The sequence below is a fragment of the Miscanthus floridulus genome, chromosome 3 (assembly GCF_019320115.1).
Source record: "Miscanthus floridulus cultivar M001 chromosome 3, ASM1932011v1, whole genome shotgun sequence".
Lineage (NCBI taxonomy): Eukaryota > Viridiplantae > Streptophyta > Magnoliopsida > Poales > Poaceae > Miscanthus > Miscanthus floridulus.
This window is the reverse complement of record NC_089582.1, coordinates 132,515,391-132,540,185: the sequence shown is the minus strand read 5'-3', so window position 1 is coordinate 132,540,185 and position 24,795 is coordinate 132,515,391. Positions and strand designations below refer to the sequence as shown.

At 45.3% G+C, this 24,795-nt stretch overlaps 3 protein-coding genes across 7 annotated transcripts; 1 reads left to right on the top strand and 2 right to left on the bottom strand.

The window, feature by feature from the left end:
- Positions 1-1,673: 1,673 nt before the first annotated feature.
- LOC136542478 (zinc finger CCCH domain-containing protein 50-like) lies at positions 1,674-4,643 on the bottom strand. 3 transcript variants are annotated; one of them, XM_066534943.1, is made up of 2 exons: positions 4,285-4,643; positions 1,674-4,136 (listed from the first exon to the last, which is right to left on the bottom strand). In XM_066534943.1, the coding sequence occupies exon 2, from the start codon at positions 4,102-4,104 to the stop codon at positions 2,062-2,064; it is 2,043 nt and encodes a 680-aa protein (XP_066391040.1). In that variant the 5' UTR covers positions 4,105-4,136; positions 4,285-4,643; the 3' UTR covers positions 1,674-2,061. The 3 variants fall into 3 exon arrangements, with proteins under 3 accessions (XP_066391040.1, XP_066391039.1, XP_066391038.1); XM_066534942.1 differs by having other exon boundaries at positions 1,674-4,197; positions 4,396-4,642; XM_066534941.1 differs by having other exon boundaries at positions 4,396-4,642.
- A 2,114-nt stretch (positions 4,644-6,757) lies between these two features.
- Positions 6,758-14,390, top strand: LOC136542477 (uncharacterized). 3 transcript variants are annotated; one of them, XM_066534939.1, is made up of 4 exons: positions 6,758-7,153; positions 10,454-10,492; positions 10,588-11,445; positions 11,787-14,390. In XM_066534939.1, the coding sequence occupies exons 2-4, from the start codon at positions 10,454-10,456 to the stop codon at positions 13,767-13,769; spliced, it is 2,880 nt and encodes a 959-aa protein (XP_066391036.1). In that variant the 5' UTR covers positions 6,758-7,153; the 3' UTR covers positions 13,770-14,390. The 3 variants fall into 3 exon arrangements, with proteins under 3 accessions (XP_066391036.1, XP_066391037.1, XP_066391035.1); XM_066534940.1 differs by lacking the exon at positions 6,758-7,153 and adding an exon at positions 8,610-9,120; XM_066534938.1 differs by lacking the exon at positions 6,758-7,153 and adding an exon at positions 8,612-9,219 and having other exon boundaries at positions 11,787-14,389.
- Positions 14,391-14,967: 577 nt separating this feature from the next.
- Positions 14,968-19,789, bottom strand: LOC136546995 (nodulation receptor kinase-like). The gene is made up of 12 exons (XM_066538963.1): positions 19,600-19,789; positions 19,065-19,215; positions 18,739-18,810; positions 18,582-18,653; positions 18,305-18,373; positions 18,008-18,213; positions 17,388-17,608; positions 16,957-17,083; positions 16,815-16,883; positions 16,430-16,619; positions 15,959-16,091; positions 14,968-15,766 (listed from the first exon to the last, which is right to left on the bottom strand). The coding sequence occupies exons 1-12, from the start codon at positions 19,676-19,678 to the stop codon at positions 15,425-15,427; spliced, it is 1,731 nt and encodes a 576-aa protein (XP_066395060.1). The 5' UTR covers positions 19,679-19,789; the 3' UTR covers positions 14,968-15,424.
- Between the last annotated feature and the right edge of the window lie 5,006 nt (positions 19,790-24,795).

Sequence of the window (24,795 nt, the reverse complement as noted above, 5' to 3'; positions counted from 1 at the left end):
GTGTGTCGGGATCTGAACTTGCCATCTCTGCAGCAAATGCCATCTGGTTGGGTGTGCTTCGGAAACTGACCATTGAGGTCACCCAGTTTGTTTGGACTGTGAATACGACTGCTCCTGAATGAAGAGCTAAATTTGGAAACTATGTTTTAGCTTTAGCTAGATACTCCTCCATACGACCATACCTACTTGTAAAAAGGGTGTTGGACAAATTTGCAGCATCCATTGGCCGTTTACATTATAAAAATGACTTGAGCTGTGAGCTGTGTATGCAGTTCCATTTCCATTTCATTGGCCCCTAGATTTGTTTCCACTAGAAGCTTGTTTGGATCAACAGCACATCACTTGTGCTTGTAGTAGTATATCTGTATATGTGAATAGATTAATGTAGATGCACTGGATCACCATGTTATCAATTTGCTGCAAAAGGCATTGCTGATCGTAGCAAACTTTGCTGACACGGTGCCACGTGACAGTTGAACGAACTTGCTACGGACCAAAACGGTTGCGCTTCTTTTGACCACCTTTCTGTTGGGAAGGCGGCTGCCCTTTTGGGTCTTGACTAATCTTTTGTTAAGCGAAGAACAGGCCATGTCATGCACCTCAGTACCTCACACAAACAAGTTGAACCATATCCCAAATTTTCTACCAATTCGGGAGACATCTAGGGCTTGTTTGATCAGACCCTGGACTACTTTTGCCTGGATTTGCAGCTGCCTGGAGTCTGTCTGTGAGGTGTTTGGTTGGAGCCCTCAAATGATAGACCCGACCAAGCAAGGGCAACGTGAGCCAGGCGACCGAATTCGACTGCCTGGATACTGACGCGGTTGTCTGGCATGGAAACAGTGATAAGGTAAAAGGGAACCATATCATATCACCGTGTAGTTTTTGTTTTGTATATTTTATATTTTCTATATTCTTTATCCCTTTCATTGATCATGTTCACGCTAAATTAGCGGTGTGAGCAGTGTAATTATCTTCCTTTCTCATGTGTTTTTTCTTGTGATGTTTTTTAATAGCTAGCAAATCTATTAAATTTATTTATAATTTGAAATATATTATTAATTGAGAAAATATGTGGATCATTTTTATTTATTTATTGTTTATACATTATAACATTAATGTATGTTTTAAAGATGGTATTATATCTTTATTAGTCTATCCAGGCACATGCTTCCAACCAAACAGACCTTCTTCAGACTTGCGTGGTCAGGCAAAAATCAACTTTCCAAACAACTCTCTGGCAACACTTTTTCCAGACAAGTCCTCAAGATCTCCAACCAAACATGCCCCTAGTCAATGATAGTTTACTACTTTTCTTTTAAAAAAATGATAGTTTACTACTCCGTAGTCTGGAAGTACCAGATATCGGTTGCAACGACCCATGAATGTTTTTAACGCAAAATAAGAACTTATACAATCTGGACATTTCAATTTCCACAAAATGCTTATGAAATGCAAGTTTCTTTATTAAAATCATTACGACAGAACATAAGAGCATCACTGGGAACTGCTGTGGTACCAATAATTTCATATACACTTGGGCAAATTGTTTCCACAGTCCTGCATGGCAAGATTTGTGTCCAAATTTGGGACTTTATAATATATAATTGACACGGATACAAATTTTCCATGGTAGAAAATAGGAAAAACATAATGTATTCAGAAGAAAAATAAACTGGAATCATCAATGTATTCATGAAATTGTTCATTGATAAATGGGGTAAAAATCTATAACCTCTCTTGTTACAGAGATCAACACAATTACTATTGACTCTCACGGTGGACCATATGAATTTTTACCTCATCTGAACTAATCAAAAGAATACTAGTTAGGACCTCCAAGGTAACGAGGCTGTTTACCAATTCTCGACAGCTGCTTTCAGCTACCAATCTGTGAGCAAATGCTTTCCTGAAGACCACCATCTTAGACTTTGCGAACAAAAATTTCAAGAATAAAAAATAATATTATTATTTACTAGGACAAATAACTATTCTTCTCGGAAACTAACTCGGCAAAAAGATGGTTTCATCCACCTTGAGAGCAAAAGGACTCTTTGACAGTTACTTCGGCTCCAAGTGCATCTGCTGCTCAAGCCAAGAAGCAATAACACTCTGATCCATTGAGTCACCCTGACTGCTCAGGTCAGGCCTATTAATCGATCGAGAAGCCATACCTGCCATTTCACCCCTCTTGCCATTCAGCTCAGCATGGTTCACCAGTGACTGCACCCAAGACACATCTGGCTCCTCTGCTGTATTTCCAGGTTGCACAGGGCGCCTCAAGCGGACTAGTTCGTTGTCGTCAACACCCCAGTCGACCTTACTCTTTGGGGTACCAATGTTGCCCCATGAGGCATTAAGATTCCGTGGCGATCCCACAGTTGGCACTTGATGCTTATTCAGGGAAGAGAACTGATCCAACATATCACGCTGTGTAACCGTAGCTCCAACACGGACACTTAGGGGAGATGTTGGCTCCATAGTCCGAGGAGACCGAGGAGACATGCCACCAAATGGAGAATGGAGAATTGCTGGATCAAGACCCCTAGGTGAGTACATCCTGTTGGTATTGACAGGCGACAAAAGGCCCTTTTGCTGCTGATGAAACTTGTTTAGAAGGGCTGATTTGTGTGCTGGTGAGTAGACTGAGTAACCTCGGTCATTGGTGAACCTTGGCGACATAGCCATGTCTGGAGCATACATCTCTTCAAGGTTGGATGGAGCAATTGATGCTGGACGAATACTCAGACCAGTAGAAAGGCGGGCCTGGGATCGGCTGCTTTGTGGGAGGCTGAGCGCTCCAAGGTATTGTGATTCCCATTCCAGGAGAGCGCCAAGGTCATCAACCTGTGCATCCCTTGCATTGAAAGAAGATCGTAGCCTGCTACCTTGGAGCCAATGAGCAGCAGCATCTCCACCATTGTTGGAGGCAGATGGTGACAGAGGTGGTGGCACAAAGTGCCTGGTAGGAGATCCAGGTAGAAGCCCAAGAGCAGCAGCAGCAGCAGTCATGTCAATGGATGAAGAGGCACGGGGAGACAGCAGACCTGCACCACTATTGTGAGGCACATGGCGGAGCTCATCTTCATCATGGGCGAAGAAGCAGATGCGGCGGGCACAAGCTGCGCCCTCCTTGCAGAGCCTTGTGCGGTACTGCGACGGGTGGAGCCAGCTCTCAAAAACACCATGGGAGAACTCGCAGCTATCACCGCTGGGGCAGCCGCCAGGGCGGCGGAAGTTGGGGCAGGGAACTGCCGTGTATGGGTGCTTGCGGGGGTCCCGGCGGCGGGCGTTCTCGCCAGGGTGCACGAACGGACACTCTGTCCAGTCATGCGAGTAGGCCCTGGAGCATGGCCGCACCTTGAACGCGAACATGCGGAACTCGTCGGAAGCATACACGCTGCTCTTGATGTCGGGCAGCGTCGGATCCACCGGATACTCCTTCTTGGCACGGTCCACGGTAATCGGGGACAACGAAGACGACCGCGAGGATGGCGACCTGTTGCCCTCATCCGGCGAGGAAGAGAGCGGCGGGGACGACGAGCGCGATGGCACCGAGGTAGCGACAGCGAGCCCTCGGCGGCCGCCAAGGAGCATCTCCAGATCGCCCAAGGCGTCGAGCGAAGCAGGAGGAGACAAGATGACGTTGGCAGGCAGGCGACCGGCGGAGTCCGGGGTTACTGGGTCGGCGCCGGCAGCCAGGAGCAGCTTGACGACGGCCACGGCGTTCCGCGAGCCACCGGAGGCGGCGCAGTGCAGCGGGGTGGCGCCATCGACGCCAGGGCGCCGGTTGACGTCGACACATCCCAGGCCAAGCAGCAGGGACACCACCTCCACGCTGCCGTAAGTCGCCGCGACCATCAGCGGCGTGCGTGGCTCGTACGCCTTGCTTCGGCCGTACCACAGCCCCACTCCGTCCGCCAGCTCCGCCGAGTCGCCCTGGGCGCCTCCCCCCGCGAGCGCCTCGCGGAACCCCGCGGCGTCGTCGGCCGCCGCGAGCTCCAGCATCGCCGCCATCCTGTCCCGCTGGTCGCCGCCGCCGCCGGCGGTGAGATGCGAACGCGCCGCCTCGCCCGCACCCGCGAGATCAGCAAGGTCGCCCATCGCTCACTGCACACGGCAAGAGCTCAGCGCATCTGCAACGACGGCAAGGACTTAGATTCAGCAAGACGGGGCCCCGGAGATATATAGTAATAACTTCGAAACGAGATCAAGAAATCATCAAACAAGGAAAGCATGAAAATGGAAACGAGGAGGAGAAACCAGCTCCAAGAATCGAAGTACCTCCCCTTGGAAAGAAATCGGTTATCCAATCCGGCTAGAACCGGGAGCAATCTCGCGATTCAAAGGCCGGATCGACGCGAGGAAGGAAAGCAATTAATGAGCAGTATTTACCTGCCCGCGGTGATCCCGTCCTAATCCAATCCAATCGAATCCAGCGGGATCCAACTGCCTCCTCTCCTTCCTCGCGAAGGTCGACGCCGGCGGCCGCCCCCCCCACCCCCCTGTCCCTCCAGAGAAGAGAAGCCGAGGGGCTGCTTTGGGTTTGGGGAACGGCAGTGAGAGGAGGATGGCTGGGAGGAGAGAGAGAGAGGGCGACAAAGCAAGGATGGGAGGACTCGCAGTTTACTGGCGGTGGTGAGGTGGAGTTAACTTGTCTTATTCCTCGGGCACCACGTCCTGCTTCGTCGGGTCCGCTGTCCTAAAACGCTCACCGACAAGTGGGTCAAGGAGTTCTGTAGGCCCGCTTGTCATGGAGATAATTTAACAAGTGTATGGGGGCGGGGTGGTCCAGGATTTATGCAGGAGAATTTACTGCGAGTGGGGCCCGCGCGGGATTCAAACAGTCGGGTGCCGTGCCGGTGCGCGGTGCTGGCCGATCGGGTCGCGGTGGGATCCAGGGGGTGGCTGCTGCTGCTCGCCCGCCACGTGCCGCGCTGGAGCCCCATCCGGCCGTCGCCTGGCCACACGGACGGCCAGGGATCGTTCGGACAGGTGGTGGACGGGAGATTCGGCGCCGAAAGCCTCGATTGCATCTCCGTCGCGGTACGGAGAGGTCGGCGGCGGAGTGGTCGTCGGTGTCGTCGCCTGGACTTGGGTCTGTGGACCGCTCTCAGACGCGCACGAATGTGACAAACGTGGCCGTGGACCGGAGCACGGTGGGCGCGGTCCAGGGGAGCGGGCGGACGCGACGGGCTCTCGAGTGGGCCGCGGAGGTGGATTGGATGCGGGGTTGGTGAGGTCCGGGAGCGGGGAAAGGGTGACAACGGGCCCCTGAGCGGAGCCAAGGACAGCGGTCAAATCTCGTGGCTGCGAGGTTGGGCCCACCTGTCCGTGATGGGCCGGGGGTGGGAGTGGGACTAGACGAGTCGAGACGGGAGCAACGGAGTTATGGAAACGGTCTCGAGGCGGCGACGGAAACGCGAACGGGTTTAGCGTTACGGTCAAACATAGTATACGGTGGAGGCGTGGAGCAGCAATCAAATCCTTCTATTGACCGTTTTCAAAAAAAAAATGGTTTATGTTGAAAGACATGTCAAACTCGTACCACCCTACGTACACATCGTACGTTCATATCTGCTTCATAATACGCTACATTGGTTCTACCGTGACATAGTGATACACGAACACCATACAGTGTGTTAGAGAATATTTGATCCTTTCAAAGTCGTTCTGCACCAAACAGCCTCCGCCCGCTTAGCTTCATGCCGTGAGCCTCGAATTTTTAGCTCAGAAAAAGAGGAGAGAAGAAGCCAAATTTTCTACCAACATGTTCGCTGGATCGTTTCTGTGGCTTATAAGCTGACTGATGCGCATGGCTGATACTATAAGCGAACAGGGTATAGATTCGCCTAGCTTCTTCTATAGATGGCCAACGGGCCGACCCGGCCCAGCACGGCACGGGCCCATGCCAGGCACGGCCTGCTGGGCCGTTTTTCGGACCGGGCCGGCCCGAGAAGGCACGGCGTCCCAAGCGTGCCAGGATGGCCCGAGGCCCACAGAGAGAGGGAAGGGGAGAGCAGGAGGCAAGGGCAGCCACGGGAAGTGGCGGCGGCCGCGCGGCGCGCTCGCCCTGGAGGCTGGAGGTGGGGCCGCGCAGGGAGGCAAGGAGGCGGCGGTTGCTGGCGCGCTTGAATCCACCCGTCGCCGCTCGAATCTGTGCGCGGATGTCATGCCGCGCGCGAGGGAGACGACCATGCGTGCGAGGGAGACGCCGCTGCACGCGGAGAGGGCGGAAGAGGCGAGAGGGAAGCGCGAGCTGTGACGTGAGAAGGGGAAGAGCTGTGATGTGAGGAGGCGAGCGGGGCGACTGAGAATGAGGCGCTGGGAGGGGGCTGCGCCTGCGTGGGAGGGGTGAGAGAGCGAGAGGGTGTGGGGGCAGTTAGGGTTAGCGTTAGCCTGGTTGGTGAGATCTTAGCAGGCCCGACCACCACCGGACCGACCCTTGTAGATCTTACGCTGAACATGGTGACTTTTTCAAAGTTCTAAAAGATTAGAAGGATGTATTATGGATTGTTGGAGAGATGTTTTTTCTTATCTTGCTAAAAACCAAGAATTAGGAAGGGAATTAAGGAACTCTTGGAGATAAGCCTTGTAATGTCGAACAAAATCACATGCCTTGCAATATAGACGAAGTATTTTTTTTTTAAAAGAGAAAACTGAGACGGAGGAATTACGAGAGGTTGATCGAGACGGCAGCGAAAGAGTTCAAAATTTATAGCCCAGCCTTACAAACCAGGCCCAGTAATGTAACAGGACGGTCCAGCGAGGCCTTTATAAGGCCAACATATCACTAGGCTTTCTACTGGCCCGGCCTAGCCCGCTTCAACTCTCTGGGTCCACGCTTCCTCCCTGCTAGTGCTGCCCCGTTTCGCCTCAAAGCATCTCTCACACCGTCACACGGTCTCACACAGACACACACCATCATCGTCCTCCTCTGCACTTCGGCAGCGCCCGCGCCACGCCAGGCAGGCGCCATCGCCGCCGCACGTCCACTTCGCCAGCGGTCGCATCTCTGGCATCCCGCCGCCGGAGCACGTCATCCATCTCGAAGTAATTCGCGTCTTTTCAAGGTTCGTCTTCGTCGTTGCCCTCTCAGCCGAACCGCGTGGACTGGAGATCCGTCCGGGCCTGCGGCCGTTTCCATTTTCTGGTAAGGCTCCTCATCTTGCTTCGATGGATGGTTACTTGAACTGTGTTGCGTGGGATCTCATCTCTGTGTGCGCAATCGAATCCGCATCTCTCGTCCGTCCAGCCCATCGGTGATTTGAAACTTGGATTTCTTTGCTTGGCGACACGCTAGTGGTCTAATCCATCCATCCATTGGTGTTAATTTGATGGCTTGATTTCGTTCTTGTTTTCCCGACGCGCAAGATCGATCTCTGTTGACTCCCTTATGACTTGGCGCAATTCGCTTTGCTGCTCGCGAAAAATTTGGGGGGCATCGACTGAATCGGTGCCTTACTTGCGAGGATTGATAAAGTGATTAGTGGATCGAGCGCAACATGCAATAGCTGTCAGCGGGGATGCTAATGCTTTGGTGGGGGGATGACTGGAAAATGCAGTCGTTGTTATTTTCCTCCCCTTTGCTACCCTGATGAAAATGCAGCCATGATTAGTATAAAGATTTTCTCCTTGAACCTAGTAAAAACCGTGCATTAGGAAACGATGGAGTGCGGAAAGGCAAAAGCAATTGTTAGAAGGACCTCAGACGTATCACGGAGTTAGAAGCATTGTAGATGCTACTGGATGACATTGTTGAAGTCGCTCACAGTTTTCCTTTTGTCCTCCTGTGCCTCTAATCCCAGACGGGGATGTTCGGCGCTGACGTCGACACTTGTTTTGTTGCGTCGCATGTGATATATTTTGCTAGTTTTGTACAGTTTTTCATGGTGTTTAGGCTGTTGGGCAGATATGGTGACTTTTGTATCCGTCGCACACTCGCACTATTTTGCCCTGTTGGATAAATCTTTGCAAGTTTCCGGCTGTTTAGTTTAAATTTCAGAGAAGACATTTTTTCTTCCTAAAGTTTGACCACACCAGGCAGGCAGGCAGGCACCCACGGCCACCATCATCTTCTTTATTTGACCACTTAACCAACATATTTTTTATATATATAATTCATTTTTTTGCTGTGGAACTATTTTTGTTTACTTCTGCCCAGCGATACATAGTGCTTTTCGAAAAAAAAAACGATACATAGTGGAGTTTTGCCCACTAAACATTATCATCCTGTGTGCATTTGTTAAAAGTGTAGCTATTGCAACAGGACACACAACAAATGCACCAGGAATGACATCGTCCGCTAGCCAATTTTCACTGTAGCGTTGTCTTGTAGCAAAGTTCTTAAAATAGCAGCTCCCCATAGCAAAATGAAATTTTGTCCCCTGAACCTTGATTACTTCTGCTGGGTTTCAACTCTAGCTTACCCCAACTTATTTGGAACTTTAAGGCTTTGTTGTTGTTGTTACAATTATTTATGCACATAAAAATGTTTGTCAAAAAAGAGCACACAGGGCGGGGGGGGGAGTCTCAGCGCCAGCGATGGTTGCTTCACTCACGTGCTACAGTTATTATTTTGGCACTAAAAATTAAAAACCAGTGCTACAGTAAAAACTTGCAACTTTTATAACAATGTTTTAACCAGAATATATGTTCCATGTAGTAGTAATAGTTAACAGAAATTAAAAATATATATAATTCACTCACATATGATGCATTAAACATTGTACGTATCATTATCTTGAATTGATTGATAATCTTTCAGGATCTTATTAATCGGTTGCTAAGGTTTAGAATCTTTCCACGTACAACCTTGGCTAAAAGACAGTACTCAAACAAAGGTGCACAGGCGCATTCAACAGGCCCAAAACTTCCCCCTTTTTTTGGATTATTTTTTTGCCAGCCCAACCCGGCCCGTAATGCGCTTGGGGTCCACCTCCACCCGGCTGCCCCCGTCTGGTTTGGTTTGTCTCAAAGCATCTCTCAAACTCTCACAGACTCACCGTCGCATCGACCTCCTCACCACTTCGGCAGCGCCCGCGGCAGCGCCGCCGCCGTCCACTTCACCAGCGGCCGCGTCTCCGGCATCCTGACGCCGAGCACGCTGGCCGCTTCCAAGTATAATTCTTCATCTGCATCTTCGTCGTCGTTGTGCCTCTGTATTCTAGTGGCGTGGACTGGAGATCCGTCCGGACCCGCGACTGATTCCATTTGCTGGTAAAAGTACCATAGCTTGCTTAGATGTATTGTTCTAAGAATTGTCTTGTCCGGGATCTCATCTTTGCTTCGACCAATCAAATCCGCATCTTCGTTAGTTCTCTCCGTCGGTTAGCATCGGATTTGCTTGTTTCGTGAGACGCTACTAATCCAATCCATCCCTTGATGGTTCGGTTAGGCTCTTATTCGTCAGCTCGCGAGATCGATCTCACTTGACCCCGTACAACTTGGTCCCGAAGCGCGGATGCAGTTAAGTTTCCAACTCGAAAAAAATTGGGGGATCAATTGAATACCATGTGCGACGTTTAAGTTTTCTTCTGGCTGGTGTGAGATTGATAAAGAGAAATTGTTCGTTAGCTTTTTTTATACTGATCGGTGGATCAAGCCTAGTCAGCAATTGCTTTCACTGCTAATGCAAATTGCTGGTGGGGGTGACTGCAAAATGCTGCCATTTTAGTTTTTATTTAGAGCGGTAGAAGGTTTTTCTCCATCGGCATAGTATACTGTTTATGTTTAGAAGTTGGAAATGTTGGAATGCAGGAACCATGTATGCTTTCCATGACGTCTAACTTGTGTGTTTAAATCTCATTTTGGTATATGGTTTATTTATGGCATAAAACAGCATTGCAAATTTGGAAGTTTTTGTTCATTTAAAATAAAGGTCAGGCCCACATGTCATTGAGTGAAGTGCCACGTGTTATTCTGCACTTCTTGTCATTTTACCTATATTGCTGAGTACACTGATGCACAAGTTGTCCATTGGAATTTTGGTCCTGCTAAAGCTAATTTTGTGCTCCCACTGGTCCTTATTAGAGATATGTGTAGTCTCTAATAGTCCTCTAGGGCACCCACAATGATCAGAGCTAGCTACTAGCTCTAAGCCAACTTCTCTAATAGTGCTAACTTTTAGCACATAGCTTTTAACATGGATAGCCCCACATGACACTCTCACACAACCTTGAAATGTGTGCAAGAGCTTAGCTCTTGATCAAGAGCTAGCTTTTCTCTCTCTTCTATTAAAATATGAGAAAAATGCTTAGAGCTAGCTTAAAAGGCAATTGTTGGAGCTGCCCTTATAGTATGACTAAGTTGATTCCCCCCCTCCACATTTTTCACACTTCATGTATTGCAGACTTGTCTTAGGGTTATATTTTTCCTGTTTTTATGATATGCACGCAAGTCTGGTCGCTAACTGATGGTTAATATGATTTTGAACCTGTACTTTTTTTCACAGATGGATTCTCTTGAAATCAAGAAAGAAGAAGATTATGAGGTAGATATCTTCGTTCTGCATATTTATGTTCTATCAATCATCTTTGCATTAGCCATCATGGATCCTAATCCTGTACTCCAATTGCTTCCGTGCAGATGGAACCCATTGAAATCAAGGATGATGAAGAGCATCCGATAGAGATGCTTGTTGATCCGCCTCGTTTTCTAGAACCTTTATGTCCAGAGGAGGTCAACGAAGACACACGGGTATACCCTCGTGTAGGGGATGAGTACCAGGTGAAAGTTCCAGATCTACTAACTGTAGAGGAAAAGATGAAACTAAGGTCATCAACAGTTTATGACAGCATGGCGTTTGGCTTTGAGTACCCTGTGGGAGTAGGATTAGCTATTCCAGTCACATGGGCCCAAAATAGAAGCAGCCATGTAAAAGAAGAGCGGAGGGGATTTTCAGGACACAGTTCATCTCCTTCACAAGATGAAGGTTCCAACCACAATAGTGGAAATGTTCCGGAAAATTTGTATCAGCATGGTGTTTGTTCGGAATGTCTAAACTGTAAAGTTGAATCTGCTGAACAAGTTGAGAATTTATCAGGATCTGCTAGACAAGACATGCACTGCTTACAGAAAAGGAAGCTTTTAGGTTGTTCTTGTGTAAATAGGAAACTCAATGATTCTTTTCCATTGCCTGGGATGCCAAGATACTCCTGGACTGATGAAGAGGCACAGACTTTTCTTCTTGGTCTTTACATTTTTGGGAAAAATCTTGTCCAGGTGACAAAATTTACTGAAACTAAGACGATGGGAGAAGTTTTGTCATACTACTATGGAGAATTTTTCAGGTCTGATGCATACAGACGATGGGCTGCATGTAGAAAAGCAAGAAGTAGGAGGTGTATTCTTGGTCTGCGTATATTTTCTGGTCCAAGGCAGCAGGAATTGTTGTCCCGTTTGCTTGCTGGTGTAGCTAGGGAAGTTGAAGCTCCTTTGATGGAGGTGTGTTGACTTTTCTTTTCCTCTACTTTTTCCTACTGAATCAAACCATTGAAAACTGATGTGTCGGATCAGTTCGATAGCTACAGGCCTATACATATTCTAATATCTTTATTTTTTGAATGATGCTTAGGGCAGCACAGTTCATCAGCATTGCTGCTGTACTCTGCTTTTCAAAAAGACCTAGCATGAGTATGATTGTTCTTATTTATTTTGTAGAATGTAGTTTTTTTTTACACCTTTTCCTCTAAGAAACCCCTGAATTTTCATCTAGCAGCTCATTGCATCGATGTAATTCCATCAGCTCTCTCAAGTGACTGACCACAATATATGGTCTCCTGCAGGTCTTTAAGATCTTCAATGAAGGAACATCTACTTTTGAGCAGTTTATTTTGACCTTAAGATCCACAGTTGGTGCTCAAGTTCTTGTAGACGCAATTGGAGTTGGCAAGGGAAAATATGACCTGACAGGATTTGCATTAGATCCTAGTAGAAATCATGGTATCTCAACACGCCCAGAAATCCCTGTTGGCAAGGCTTGCTCAGCACTTTCATCTGGAGATATCATAAAGTTTTTGACTGGTGATTTCAGACTGAGCAAGGCAAGATCGAATGATCTATTCTGGGAGGCTGTCTGGCCTCGCTTGCTTTCAAGGGGCTGGCACTCAGAGCAGCCTAAGGATTCTTCACCAATTGGAAAGCATGCTTTAGTCTTTCTGATTCCAGGTGTAAAGAAATTTTCTAGAAAGAAGCTTGTCAAAGGAAATCATTATTTTGATTCTGTTAGTGATGTCTTGAGCAAAGTTGCATCTGAACCAAGGCTGCTTGAATTTGGAGTTGAGCGTGGTAATGATGACAGTGGGATTAAGCATGAAAATGGATGGAGCCATGATTCTGAATCTGACAGAAACATACTTCCTAACAAGAAACCTTCATGCTATAGCCGTCCCACTGAGCCTGGGTGTTCTCCGGAGCTAATGAAATTTACTGTGGTGGATACCAGTCTTGTTCAAGGGGAAGAACCTTCTAAGGTGAGGTCACTAAGAAACCTACCAACAGATTCCAGTCAAGGTTACATGTCTTCACCACATTCTGGAGGTTCTGGGAGTGACAGCTCAGAGGAACACTCAGATTCTGAGGACAGCTCTCAGCCGTATGAACATATAATTACTGATGATCGAAGGACAACTGATGCAAAGTATGCTAGTGAGGAGAGAAAAAGTAAGCCCCCAACAGCTGATAAGGTGTATTCTAGTGTAATTCAGAAGTCTGCTTCCTCAGGCACATTAGTGTCGATCAATGGTCATATTTCAACTGATCAAGGTTTCAGCACAATGAATAATGTATCCTCTTCAAACGCAACTATTCTTCCTGTTGATTTTCAAATGGTCCATGCTCCTACTACTTCCACTGAAATAAGCTTTCAGTTTGATCAAAGGCTTAATGCTGAGTCCCAAATTTTCTTAGCACCTTTTTCAAAGAGGAGGAGGTTAGTTTCATCCAAGACTGAAAGAACTGGTCGCATGAATACCGCCACCAATGAAAACCATCACTGGAAGCAAGTTGACGAGCCAGTGCATCATGATGCATCTGGAGAAAATGAAGCAAGTGGGCCCAAATCTTTTGTATGGGGTGCAACTCCAAGCTCATCAACTAACATTTCCTTTGAAGTGAATAACAAGAAACCGTACTGCAGACAGCTTGACAACGTGCCTCCTAATGCTGAAACAATGGTTTACAAGGAAACATGCCAAAATAGGCATGTCATTGATCTTAATATCCCACAAATGCCTTCTGATTTTGAGTCAACTGTGAGCTACATCGTCCCTCCATCTGACAAAAATGCAGAAACCATGGTCAGACCTCAGTGTACTTCAGGAGCTGAGGAGGTGACTGGCCACCTTCCAGACATAGATGCCTCTAGTGATGTGCTCTATGATGAGCTTTCTTTCAACTCAAGAAGACATAGTAGCAGAAGCCGCCCACCAACAGCTCGAGCTCTGGAAGCTCTTGCCTGTGGCTTTCTTGGGACCAAACAGAAGGGCAGGGAGGCAACTTTCCCATCTTCAAGCAGGAGCAGCAGACCTGTTCGGCGACCACGAAGATCACCTGATGTTGCACTGCCATTTCCTTCTGAAGGCAAAGAATGTACTTCTCGTTTTCCCGATCCACCCATGGATGTCAATGGATGGCGGATGAATAATCCTCCGTACCAAATGATTCACAGCAGCTCCTCTGATAAATCCACAGAAAAAAGTAGTCCTGACTTGTTTGGAGCAGACAAGTCTACTGATAAAGGAGTTCATGAATTGTTTGGCATACCTTAGATCACATGATAGTAAGGTCGATCATATCCTGCTATAGCTTTGGATTAGTCAACCTTTATTGAATGGATTGCTGCTGGTTAATAGAGTGCATTGATGGTATGGTCAGAATGCAGCCTGCAGTAAGTCATGGGTACTGCTTGTTCAAACTTTAGTTTGTTGTTGAGAAACAAATGGAAGAAGCTTATACAGCTGAGGTTTCTTTTTCATCTATAGTTTTGTGCATGCCTATTGCCAAAATATTTCAGTCTTGATACTTAACAAGAACAGATGACACCAACGAACTACAAAGATGTGATCGACGATTCGTTTCCCATCTGCGCTTCATCCTCCAGTGGCTTATCAAATTTTATGTGATAGAATCATGTGCTTCTTGTTCGGAAGCCTATGATGAATCTTTTACCTTTTTCTTTGAGATTTTATGATTAAACTTTACTGAGAGTTATACTCTTGCTTTTTATTACATGTACTATGTGGGGGTAGCTGAACAAGTGTAATAGCGCACCATATAAGAACTATACCTGAACTAAACTTGAGAGTTGAGACTGTATCTCTGTCGACAAGCCCAGAAGACCTAATGTTCTAAGCTTGTGAAAATGCATATGTTCTCTGCGTACTTGTGAAAAGTCTGTATACTCATGATCGGTTTTGAGGTTAAGAGTTTCTACTTACTAGGCTAGATAATTATTTTTCCGTGGTCTAAGTTTGGTGTATGAAGGGCAGGTTTGGTGCAGTGGTGAGACTCACTGAGTCATCAGGTCGCGGGTTCGAAGCAGCCTCTCCGTAGATTTTGCGGTGGAAGGCTTGTCTCAGTTTTTCCCTTCTCCAGACCCCACTCATGTGCGAGCCTCCAGCACTGGATCTGCCCACCCTCTAAGTTTGGTGTATGCTACAAGATGCATCCATCTTCTGGTGGCTATCTTTTGGGTTACCAGCTATTTCTTCCTTTGGCACCTAGAAACTATAGCTCCTTTGAAACACTCGACACATTTTGGCATAATGCTTTCTTGTGATGATCATAGGTCTGCTTCATATTTTTGGCGTAATGCTTTCTTGTGATGATCATATAGGTTTGCTTGCTTGTGACCTACACTTGCTTTTTCCTAAATTTCACGAGATTCATTTTTCCCAGACACCATATTTCAATGTCTTAGGTTTCAGTTGCACCTGCTCAAACAATACTTGTTTGGAGAAAATCATCCCACTGTTGATCGGAAAACTATTTTTTATCACGCAAGAAGAGGAATTACAACAAGAGTACTACAATTTCTCAATGCAGAAATAGTTCAAATAATGAAGTGATGGCTCATACACCTGAACATATTTTTTGAGGGGTTACCTCAACACATATCTTATGTGTTTAATGGTCCAAAGAATAGTTGTGCCCACACATTGGCCTGCTTTTGGGCGATCGAAATCGAATAAATGGAAACTCAACAGGCAAAACTAGCAAAGCCTCTTGGCTTCAGAAAGCATTTCCCAGTGTAGGTGTCGCTGATCTGTGCTCTCACCACTGGATTGGCTCTGTACATGGTACAGACTACCACATGATCCCTTTATGTTTATGCTCAGGCTCAGCGTGGTTAGATCTTAGATGTGCCTCGAACATGGATCACATCCCTGATGACGCCCATTATGAAATCACAATGTGCATCTAGTTACCGCGGAAGCGAGGGCATTGTTTGTACATGTCCCTTAGTTGAGTCGATTCGCGCCGACCCTGATGCAAACATCTTCCTGTCAATGGACAGATAGCGGTTGGAACCCAGAGTCCCAGTGCTTTCGATGGACCTCATGTACTCAGAAGCATTGTTCTCAATGATCAGAGCGTCCTCCAGCTCCCTGAGGACATCCTCCATGGTTGGCCTGAAGGTTGAGAAGGGCTCGGTACATACAGATGCGACCTCGAGCACTCTCCACATGGCCTCTGAGCAATATTGCCCTTTTATGCCAGGGTCCACCATCTCTTCGATCTTGTACTCCCTGATGTAAGGTTTTGCCTGCATGGCGCGGATGGACGTAAGATTATTTTTGGACTCTGGAGCTGAAATATATCATTTGTTTTTCAAAACTACTATGATCAATATAGAGTAGTGCCAGCTTCCAAACAGATGATGTTACAAAGTACAATGGATGATTGTAGAGTGCTTGCTCAAAAAAAAAAATTATTGTAGAGTGCAGTGTGAACTTACCCACTCAACTAAGCTCCATTCAGCACGAGGCCTTTTGACATCAAGAGGATATCTTCCCGTCACAATTTCTAACAGGACTACTCCAAAACTGAAGACATCGCTTCTGGTTGATAACACCTGAGTGGAATAGTATCTAGAAGAAAAGAAAACAACACCCAAACATGATGAACATAATGTGAAAGATTTGATACAGGTGATGATCTAGCATATCAACTAGTAACATATAATATTGTGGTATAAAGGAAGTGGTCTACTTATATCTAATGGATGGGAACCATGTCATTTTGGACAACTTACTCCCAGGATAATGCTATGTTCACGTTAATAGAAAACATTTAAATTTCACTCAACTTTCTTACCAAACAATATATTGTTCTATCTATTTAAATCACCGCTATTCCGTTATTTTCAACTTATAGTCTTTCAGCCCTTTTCCATTGTTTCCAAAGTGAAAGAGATGAGAGAACTTACTCAGGGTCCAAATATCCAGCAGTTCCCCTCACTTCCATTGATGGATTGCTGTCACCTTCCTGTGGTGCATACTTGGAAAACCCAAAGTCAGCAACCTTGCCACACATGCTGTGATCCAGAAGTATGTTGCTTGATTTAATATCTCTGTGTATGATACAACGCCCAGCAAAATTGTGCAGATATACTAGCCCTGAACAAGCAAAACAAGCTGTGAATTATGTAATATGGACAAATAAAAAGGAAGTATTTACGCTGTTCAATTATTTATAGAGCATAAGATCATAAAGTAACATGGCATGTCCTTCAATTGCATGAATATTATTTAGTTCAATCCCATTGTAGAAGTGGACTGAGTTTTTTTTTTTTTTAAAAAAAAAACTTGTACCTCTAGCAGCACCAATGCAAACAGACAGTCTCGTGGGCCAATCAAGAACTTTTCTTTTTGATGCCTCACCTACAGAATGAAAAAAATTATAAATAAGGGTCTTCCAACTGATTTTTTTTTAAAACTATGTGAAGCTTGATACCGTAGAGGCGATCTTGTAGTGAGCCATTGGACATGAACGGATAGACCAATATCTGTTGATCTTTTTCACAGCAATAGCCGATAAGTGGGACTAAATTCTCATGCCACACAGCAGAAAGAAGTCTTAACTGCGCTTGTGATTAGGGGAAAATTATTCAACCGATATGTATGGTAAAAATAAAAGAATAGAACTAAAGGAAGAAGCAGGGTTGATGCAAAATTTGACCACATCATAGAATATAGTTATTATGGAATATTTTTGCAAGATATGGCAGCAGCAACTGAAGATAACTTTTCAGAGAAGATTGTGACACGGCCAAATGCCACATCCATGATTAAGAACAAACTCTTCCCCACGAGATTCATTTATGCCAGTATAGTTTTCTTTAGAAGAAAAAAAATGATGCTAATGTGGGTAGAATTGGTCTGTACCTCATTGTTAAACTCACGTGTTCCCTGTGTCGATGAAGTTGAGCGGACTTTTACTGCAACTTCTTGCCCATTTGCTAATGCACCTCGATAAACTGATCCAAACCCACCCTCTCCTATCAAAGTTTTGAAGTTGCCTGTTGCAGTCTGGATTGATTTGAGGGACAACTGTTGTACTGCAGGGTTTGTAGTGTTATCGATGCTGCATTCTTGAAAAACAGGATCTGCATAGACCAGTGTAAAACAAGCATTGACTTATCTATTAGGTATTTAAGCCATGGATGCACAGAAGAATGAAACATTTGCACTACTTTCTTCTTGCTAGTCTCCCACTGAAATCAAAATTGAATGATGATTCTGTTCAAATGGTTTTCATGGCATATTATCATTGGTGTGCTTCCTTTCTTTTACTCAATCATATAGCTTCTGGTAATCGTACATGGCATCTTAGAGGTTATACATTGCACAAAAGGTCCGTTTCATCCACCAAATAGGAAAATATAAAGGCTTCTGATTTCAAATGTACAGAGAAATTTTATTAATGTATGCAAGACTGCACAGCATGATCGAACAATGCACGGTGCAAGACATCTACTGTCTGACTTTAGCAGCAGGAGACATACTTGTTGTAGAAGAGCAGTCCTTTTTTGAAGAACGCCGTTCACGTTTGTTAAAACAAACAAAGAACGATCCGAGTGCAACAGTACATGCCAAAGATCCACCAGCGACACCACCAATAACAAATATTTTCTGACTGGCAACTGCAGGTGGGCTTTGGTACTCTTCAGCAGGTGAGCTATAGTACTCTTGGGTAGCACATCCTCCATGGCTTTTCAATTTTCAGAAATAATAAAGGATAGTAAAATTATGTTTCCGCCACACATGGCAAGAAAAGTTGAACATCATAACAGAAATTTCACCTGACATTTACGCCACTAGAAAATCCATCAGGCTGCTTATTGTTCAACAAGGGGTTGCAAATCACCGACCTGGATTAATTAAATGACAATGTTCAATTAGATCTTTTTGGTAGAATTTATACAGAATATCAACGTGATGTAAGAAGGATATGTTATCAAATGGAAACAAGATGATCTGAATTGGATGGCAAAATCTAGAATTGCTTACTGATTCTATTGAAGCAATCATCTTTGTAACATAAGGAGAAAAGAGAGGAACAAGGTAGCATGTACTTACAGCTTCCACAGGTGTCTGAGAGCAGAAAAGGATGCCGGGATAAATCCAGTGAAGTTATTATACTGAAGATAACTGCACCCACAGCAGTAAGAAAATAAAGTCAACACCTAGCAAATGCAAAGCATGAATTCACATGAAAGCAGACAGCGAAACATACATTTCATTTAGCTCCGTCAAGTTTCCAATCGCTGCAGGAATCGGCCCTTGCAAGTCCTTCGAAGAAAAGTTCCTACGCAAATCGCAAATACCAGCCTATCACAGTTCTGTTCAATTCAACACCAACTCACAAATGCAATGCTCTATCAAAAAGGTAAAGAAGAACTAAGAAAGGCAAGGGCTATAGGAGCGACATAGAAGGATCCGAATTCACAGTGCAGGAACAACAAATCCCAGATTAGCAGCAAGGAAATAGGTGTTGACGGCTTGTTCTCAAAACTACATGTGCGTGCTGAGCAAACGTCCACAATTTTAGTGACCACTCACAGCTTGACGACGACCTGGGCACCATCCTTGGGTTCGCAAGAGAACCCTTCCCATGTAGACGGAGAGCACGGGTCCCCGTTCCATGATTCGAGCATCTCATGCCCACGGTTCCTCTGTGACAGCTCCTCCTTCAATCGTTTCGCAACATCCGCTGTGTCAAAGTCAACAGAAAACCCCACCATCACATCAGAAAAGAAGCACAACGACACAACCAGCCTGTTCGGTTGGCTGGTTCGTATCGTTGCTGGTTCGTGAAGAAATACTGTTGGCTGGTTTACGTGAGAGAAAAATACTGTTCCAGCTGGAAATTTACGATTATTTACGATAGGCTACTGCCAAACGAACAGACTGAGAAGCATTGAATTTGGAAGGAAGCAGTAAGTCACGTCAGTCAGATTCAAAAATATTAGCCTGCCGTTTGCACGCAAAATCCGGTCGTTGATGCAATCCACCAAACATTCCAGCGGCACTCAGGGCGCGCGAGCTGATAATCAGAACGTGAAAAAAGGATTCAATCATGACGGCAAGACTCTACCTTGAGTGAGGCCGTGGGACGGCGCGGCGGTGGAGAGGGCCAGGAGCAGCGCGTAGAGGAGGAGGGAGCGGGCGGCCATATCATGGGGGCGTGGCCGCTACCACCGCTGCCGGCCGGCAGGCGGAAGGCAGGAGCTTGGAGGTTGGAAAGGGTCAGCAGTGGGGCGGTTGATTGGCGCGTTGTTTTGTAGCGTCGCTGCTTGTCTGCTGGCGCTCGGCACGGCCGTCGACAGCGACGGCGCGCTTTTCTTTCGCTGCACCTGCACTGCTCCGGTGCGTCATCGATCGTTGCCGCAGCCCCGGATACTCTTAGGCCGTGTATGCTCACGGGGGGTGAGCGCTACGGTACAGGCTTGACCAGCGTCAGCGAGATGCTCCTTGCGATGCTTGAATTTCAGAGAGAGGGGGAGGGAGAAATGTGTCGATGCGTGTGTTTTTTAGTATTGTTATTAGACATTGCCCTGTTCGTTTATGTTATAATTCATTTTTTCAGCTTGTTTTTTCAGTTGAAACAGTATTTTTCTCTCCCAACAAATTAGCTGAAACAGTATTTTGATTTATTTTTTCAGCGAAGCGAACGCGGCTGTTGGCAGCTTACCCATCTTAAGAGGAACACCAACCCGTCTGAGTATCTAATGGGATTTAGAACTTGTTTCGTTCATAGTCGTTTCTCTAATCCGCCTTTGACCTGGAGCTCAAAAACAATTGAACCAGATACCGCGGCGTTTGCAGTAGCATGTTCGCTTGCTCGTAAACGATCGTAAATTTTCAGTTGGGAACAGTGTTTTTCTCTCATACCAAACCAGCCAGCAGTAAATAATCCATAATCGTTTACGGCCTCCCGAACAGGCTGAAGATCACTTTCGCACCTTCACATACTACCGGACTTCAGGACGGATGGATTGAATATTGATTTTTTTTTTTGAGTGGAGGATGGATTGAATATTGATGCCTAATGGAGCAATCCTCGTTTCAGAGAGGACAAAGTCCATTTTATTTTCCTCCTGAAAGTCTAATTTTCCTCTCTAAACTCTAAAATCAGCTAAACCACATTCCTCAATTTTTAAAATCGTTCATTTTACCTCTCTGACCCGGTTATAGATGGTTTTCAAAGACGGTTTTGTCTTTTTCTTTTTTATTTATTTTGGCTCATTTAAAAAAATCATAGTAAATCATAAAAAATCATAAAATAGAAAGTCTAATTTTCTTGGACTCCACATGAGTAGATCTACACATTAAATATATAATATAGTATGCTTTATTATAAAGTTTTTGCTGTAGTTTTAGATCTATGTTTTTCTATAATTAATTCAAAGTTGTAGTTTCTATGGTCCAATTATGGTAAAATTTTTATGCTGGGCTAATTATTATATGATTGAACTGTAATAAAAACTTCATGCTTATTGGATCATGTATAACTGAGTTATAGATTTATTTGGTTTTATGCTTGTTAAATAGTTTTAAAATAGTTAAAAGTGTGTAAAAATAGAAACGAGTATAAAATTTTTACTAAAGTTAAAGCATCCAATAATTAAACACCATAAAAAATTCATCATAATTGGACCATAGAAACTGCAGCTATGAATTAATTACCGAAAAACATAGTTCTAAAGCTACAACAAAACTTTGTACTAAAGCATACCATATTGGCCCCGTTTCACTGGCTGAATTTTGGCTGAAACTGGCTGAAAAATATTATTCTTGCTGAATTGTTGTGAGAGAAAAATATTGTTTCGGCTGAAAAAAGAAGCCGAACAAGCTAGATATGAGGTAAGCCGAACGTGACCATTATATGTTTACTGTGTAAATTTACTCATGTGTTGTCCAACAAATTTAGATTTTCCATTTCATGATTTTTCCGTGATTTACTATGATTTTTCAAATATTCAGCCAAAATAAAAATAAGACAAAACTGCTCTTGAAAACCACCTATAACTAGGCCAGGGAGATAAAATGAACAGTTTTAAAAGTTAAGGATGGTGATTTACCTAGTTTTCAAGTTCAGGGAGAAAAACTAAACTTCGAGAATAGTTCAAAAATGTAAAATGGACTTTTTCCTTTCAGTGAAGCACGTTGGAAGGCGACCCATGGCCCAACACTAAATGAGCTTTGGTGCTTGTACTTTTATATTGGTCTTTAGGGCATGTTTGGATACGTTAGTACTAAAAATTAGCAGCTAAAATTAGTACCAGTATATTCAAACAGACCTGCTAATAAAACATTCTAATTATTAGTTAGAAGATTGCTAACTATTGGTTCTATTAGCAGGTTTAGAGTTGCTAATATGTGTTAATAGTTCATGTGCACCTTCAACTCACTATGCAACCACCTATTAGCAGGTGGATCTAAATAGACCCTGCTAAAAATTAGCTAGCTAAAAATTAACAGCTATTAGCTATTAACTAGCTATTTTTTTAGTGCTAGGAGCAACTCCAACACTAGCCCTAAAATAGAGCCCCTACTTTTCATTTGAATGCTCCCCTACTTTTTGGAGGCCCTGTTTTTTAGACTGCACTCCAACAGTGTCCCTCAGGGTTGAGTCCCCAAATTCATTTAAACTGCCAATGACACGTGGAACCCGGTTGTCATACACTAACTCGCCCAAAACATCCGGATTCAAAGGGGGAGTCGTACCATCGCGGGGAGCACCATGGCGTGGGAGTCGCGAGGAGCGGGGAAGTGGCCTGGGAGTCTATGCCATCCCTGGGGGTGCCGAAAGTAGCGGATACGATGGGAGTCTGAGGGAGCGCTGTCGCGGGGAACGAAGGGAGCGTCGTCGCAAGGAGAGGAGGGAGCGCCTTCGTGGGAAGTCAAGAGGAGGAGGAGTCGCAGTCGCTCCGCTCATCGTCTCGCAACCCAAAGAGGAGGTCGCTCACCGCGCCGCAACCCGGAGTGAAGGCCCAGCGTCCTCACGACCAGCTCCAGCGCGCGCTGCCGAGAAGCAGCCAAAGACGGGTCGGGAGCCCCTCTTTGCCGGGGAAGCCTCGCCGCCGAGGAAGCCCCCGCACATCGACGACGACATCTGCCCGAGGAAGGGAAGGGGAGGGGCCACGAGAGGGAGATCCTGTCGGAAGAAAGGGAGTGGAGGTGCAGCCGGAGGGAGGGAAGGCGCTGCCGCGCTGGGGCAGGCCTGGCACCGGCCGCCGGTGAGCTAGAGGCTAGCAAGCTACGGCGCATAGGGGATGTTCGACTGCAGGCAGGGAAGAAATCGGCCAAAACGACCTTTTGGGGGCCTAGAGCTGAGCCAACAAGAATAGGGTCAAGAGGGAGGATTTGGTTGTCCAACCAAATATGGGGTCTGTAGTAGGAGACCTGCTGGAGTGATATTTTTATCTTGGACACCCATATTTAGCTATGGGGGGCCTCAAGCAGGGTCCGGCTGGAGTTGCTCTAATGGATCCAAACATGCCCTTAGCTTGGTCCAGCCCACGATAGTTGGTGGACAGGGCTTAAATAGTGAAATGCAAACCTGAAAACTTTTTCTCAGTTGAGCATGGTATAATATATTTAATTGAATTATTTTCACCTTAAAAAACAGCATGAGAAAATCAGCCTCACATATCCCGTGGGATGGCTGTGGGCATGATTCCCCCTAAAAAAGGCTACGGCCGGCTAATCTAAGTAAGACAAGTCTTGCGCTCTTATTTGCAAGGAGAGAATTAATTATAAGAAAACTCTTGAGCTTTGTGGTATCGGTAATTTAAATTTATTTATGGTGTCTTTATGTTAAAATACTTTCCCTATTTAAGCACTCAAACCCCCCTTCTTTCTGCCCCCTCCTTGCTTAGATCTGATCGGTCGAAGAAATTCTTTTCCGCCTAGACTTTTCTCGCGCAAATCGATTGTGAGGAATCAGGTTGGTACAAGAGCGAACAAGGATTTCACTGGATGTTAACACCCCATCTCCTCTAAACTCCTTCAATTCCTTATTTGGACTTTCTTTGTGTTGTCTTTGCTAGTTGTAGGGAATCGAGCGACAAGGTACAACCTTCTCTTCTTCAACCCCCTCCTCGCTCAGATTTGATCGGTTGAAGAAATTCCTTTTTGCATAGACTTTCCTCGCGCAGATCGATTGTGAGGAATCAGGTTGGTACAAAAGCGACCAAGGATTCCGCTCGATGTTAACGCTCCCATCTCCTCTAAACTCCTTCAATTCCTTATTTGGACTTTCTCTGTGTTGTCTCTGCTAGTTGTGGGGAATCGAGCGACAAGGTACAATCCAGTCTTCTTCCATCCCCTCCTCGCTCAGATCTGATCGGTCGAAGAAATTCCTTTTTGCCTAGACTTTTCTCGCGCGGATCGATTGTGAGGAATCAGGTTGGTACAAGAGCGAACAAGGATTTCGCTAGATGTTAACGCCCCATCTTCTCTAAACTCCTTCAATTCCTTATTTGACTTTCTTTGTGTTGTCTTTGCTAGTAGTGGGGAATCGAACGACAAGGTACAACCCCCTCTTCTTCCACCCCCTCCTCGCTCAGATCTGATCGATCGAGAAAATTCTTTTTCGCCTAGACTTTTCTCGCGCAGATCGATTGTGAGGAATCAGGTTTGTATAAGAGCGCACAAGGATTTCGCTATCATTAACGCCCCATCTCCTCTAAACTCCTTCAATTCCTTAGTTGGACTTTCTCTGTGTTGTCTTTGCTAGTTGCGTGGAATCGAGCGACAAGGTACACGGAAAAGCGAACAAGGTGACAGAGCATCATCTCTATATCACAAGATTTGCCATCATGCCTAAGTGGGGATCAAAGATCCCTAAGTTCATAGGCGAGTTTTCTGATTTAACATCTTGAATTTGGGGATTCCTATTTGATAGTCTTCACTTTGTGGTCTCCCCTATTTTGTCTTGTCTAATAGTGTTTTAGTGGATTTCGCGAAAGTTCTTAAGTCGATCTCCCAATATGGTTCTATAGTTATAGTAAATTTTACCGGTTCCAAGCGAGTTTTTTATGACTAACTACGTAAAACTGTAGAGGCTTTCATGCCAACTGTGCTTGAAAGAAGCAAATATGGTAAGCTATATACGGGCAAACAATGTGGATATATCATACCAGCATATTAGCATTGTTGACATTATTTTGAAATGAAACTATACTGATGAGGTTTTATATTCTTAAACACACCGAAAAGAAGACTATTCGAAGCCTGTATTGATACTGACTATAAGAACTACATATTAGAGTCATATTTTTAAGCC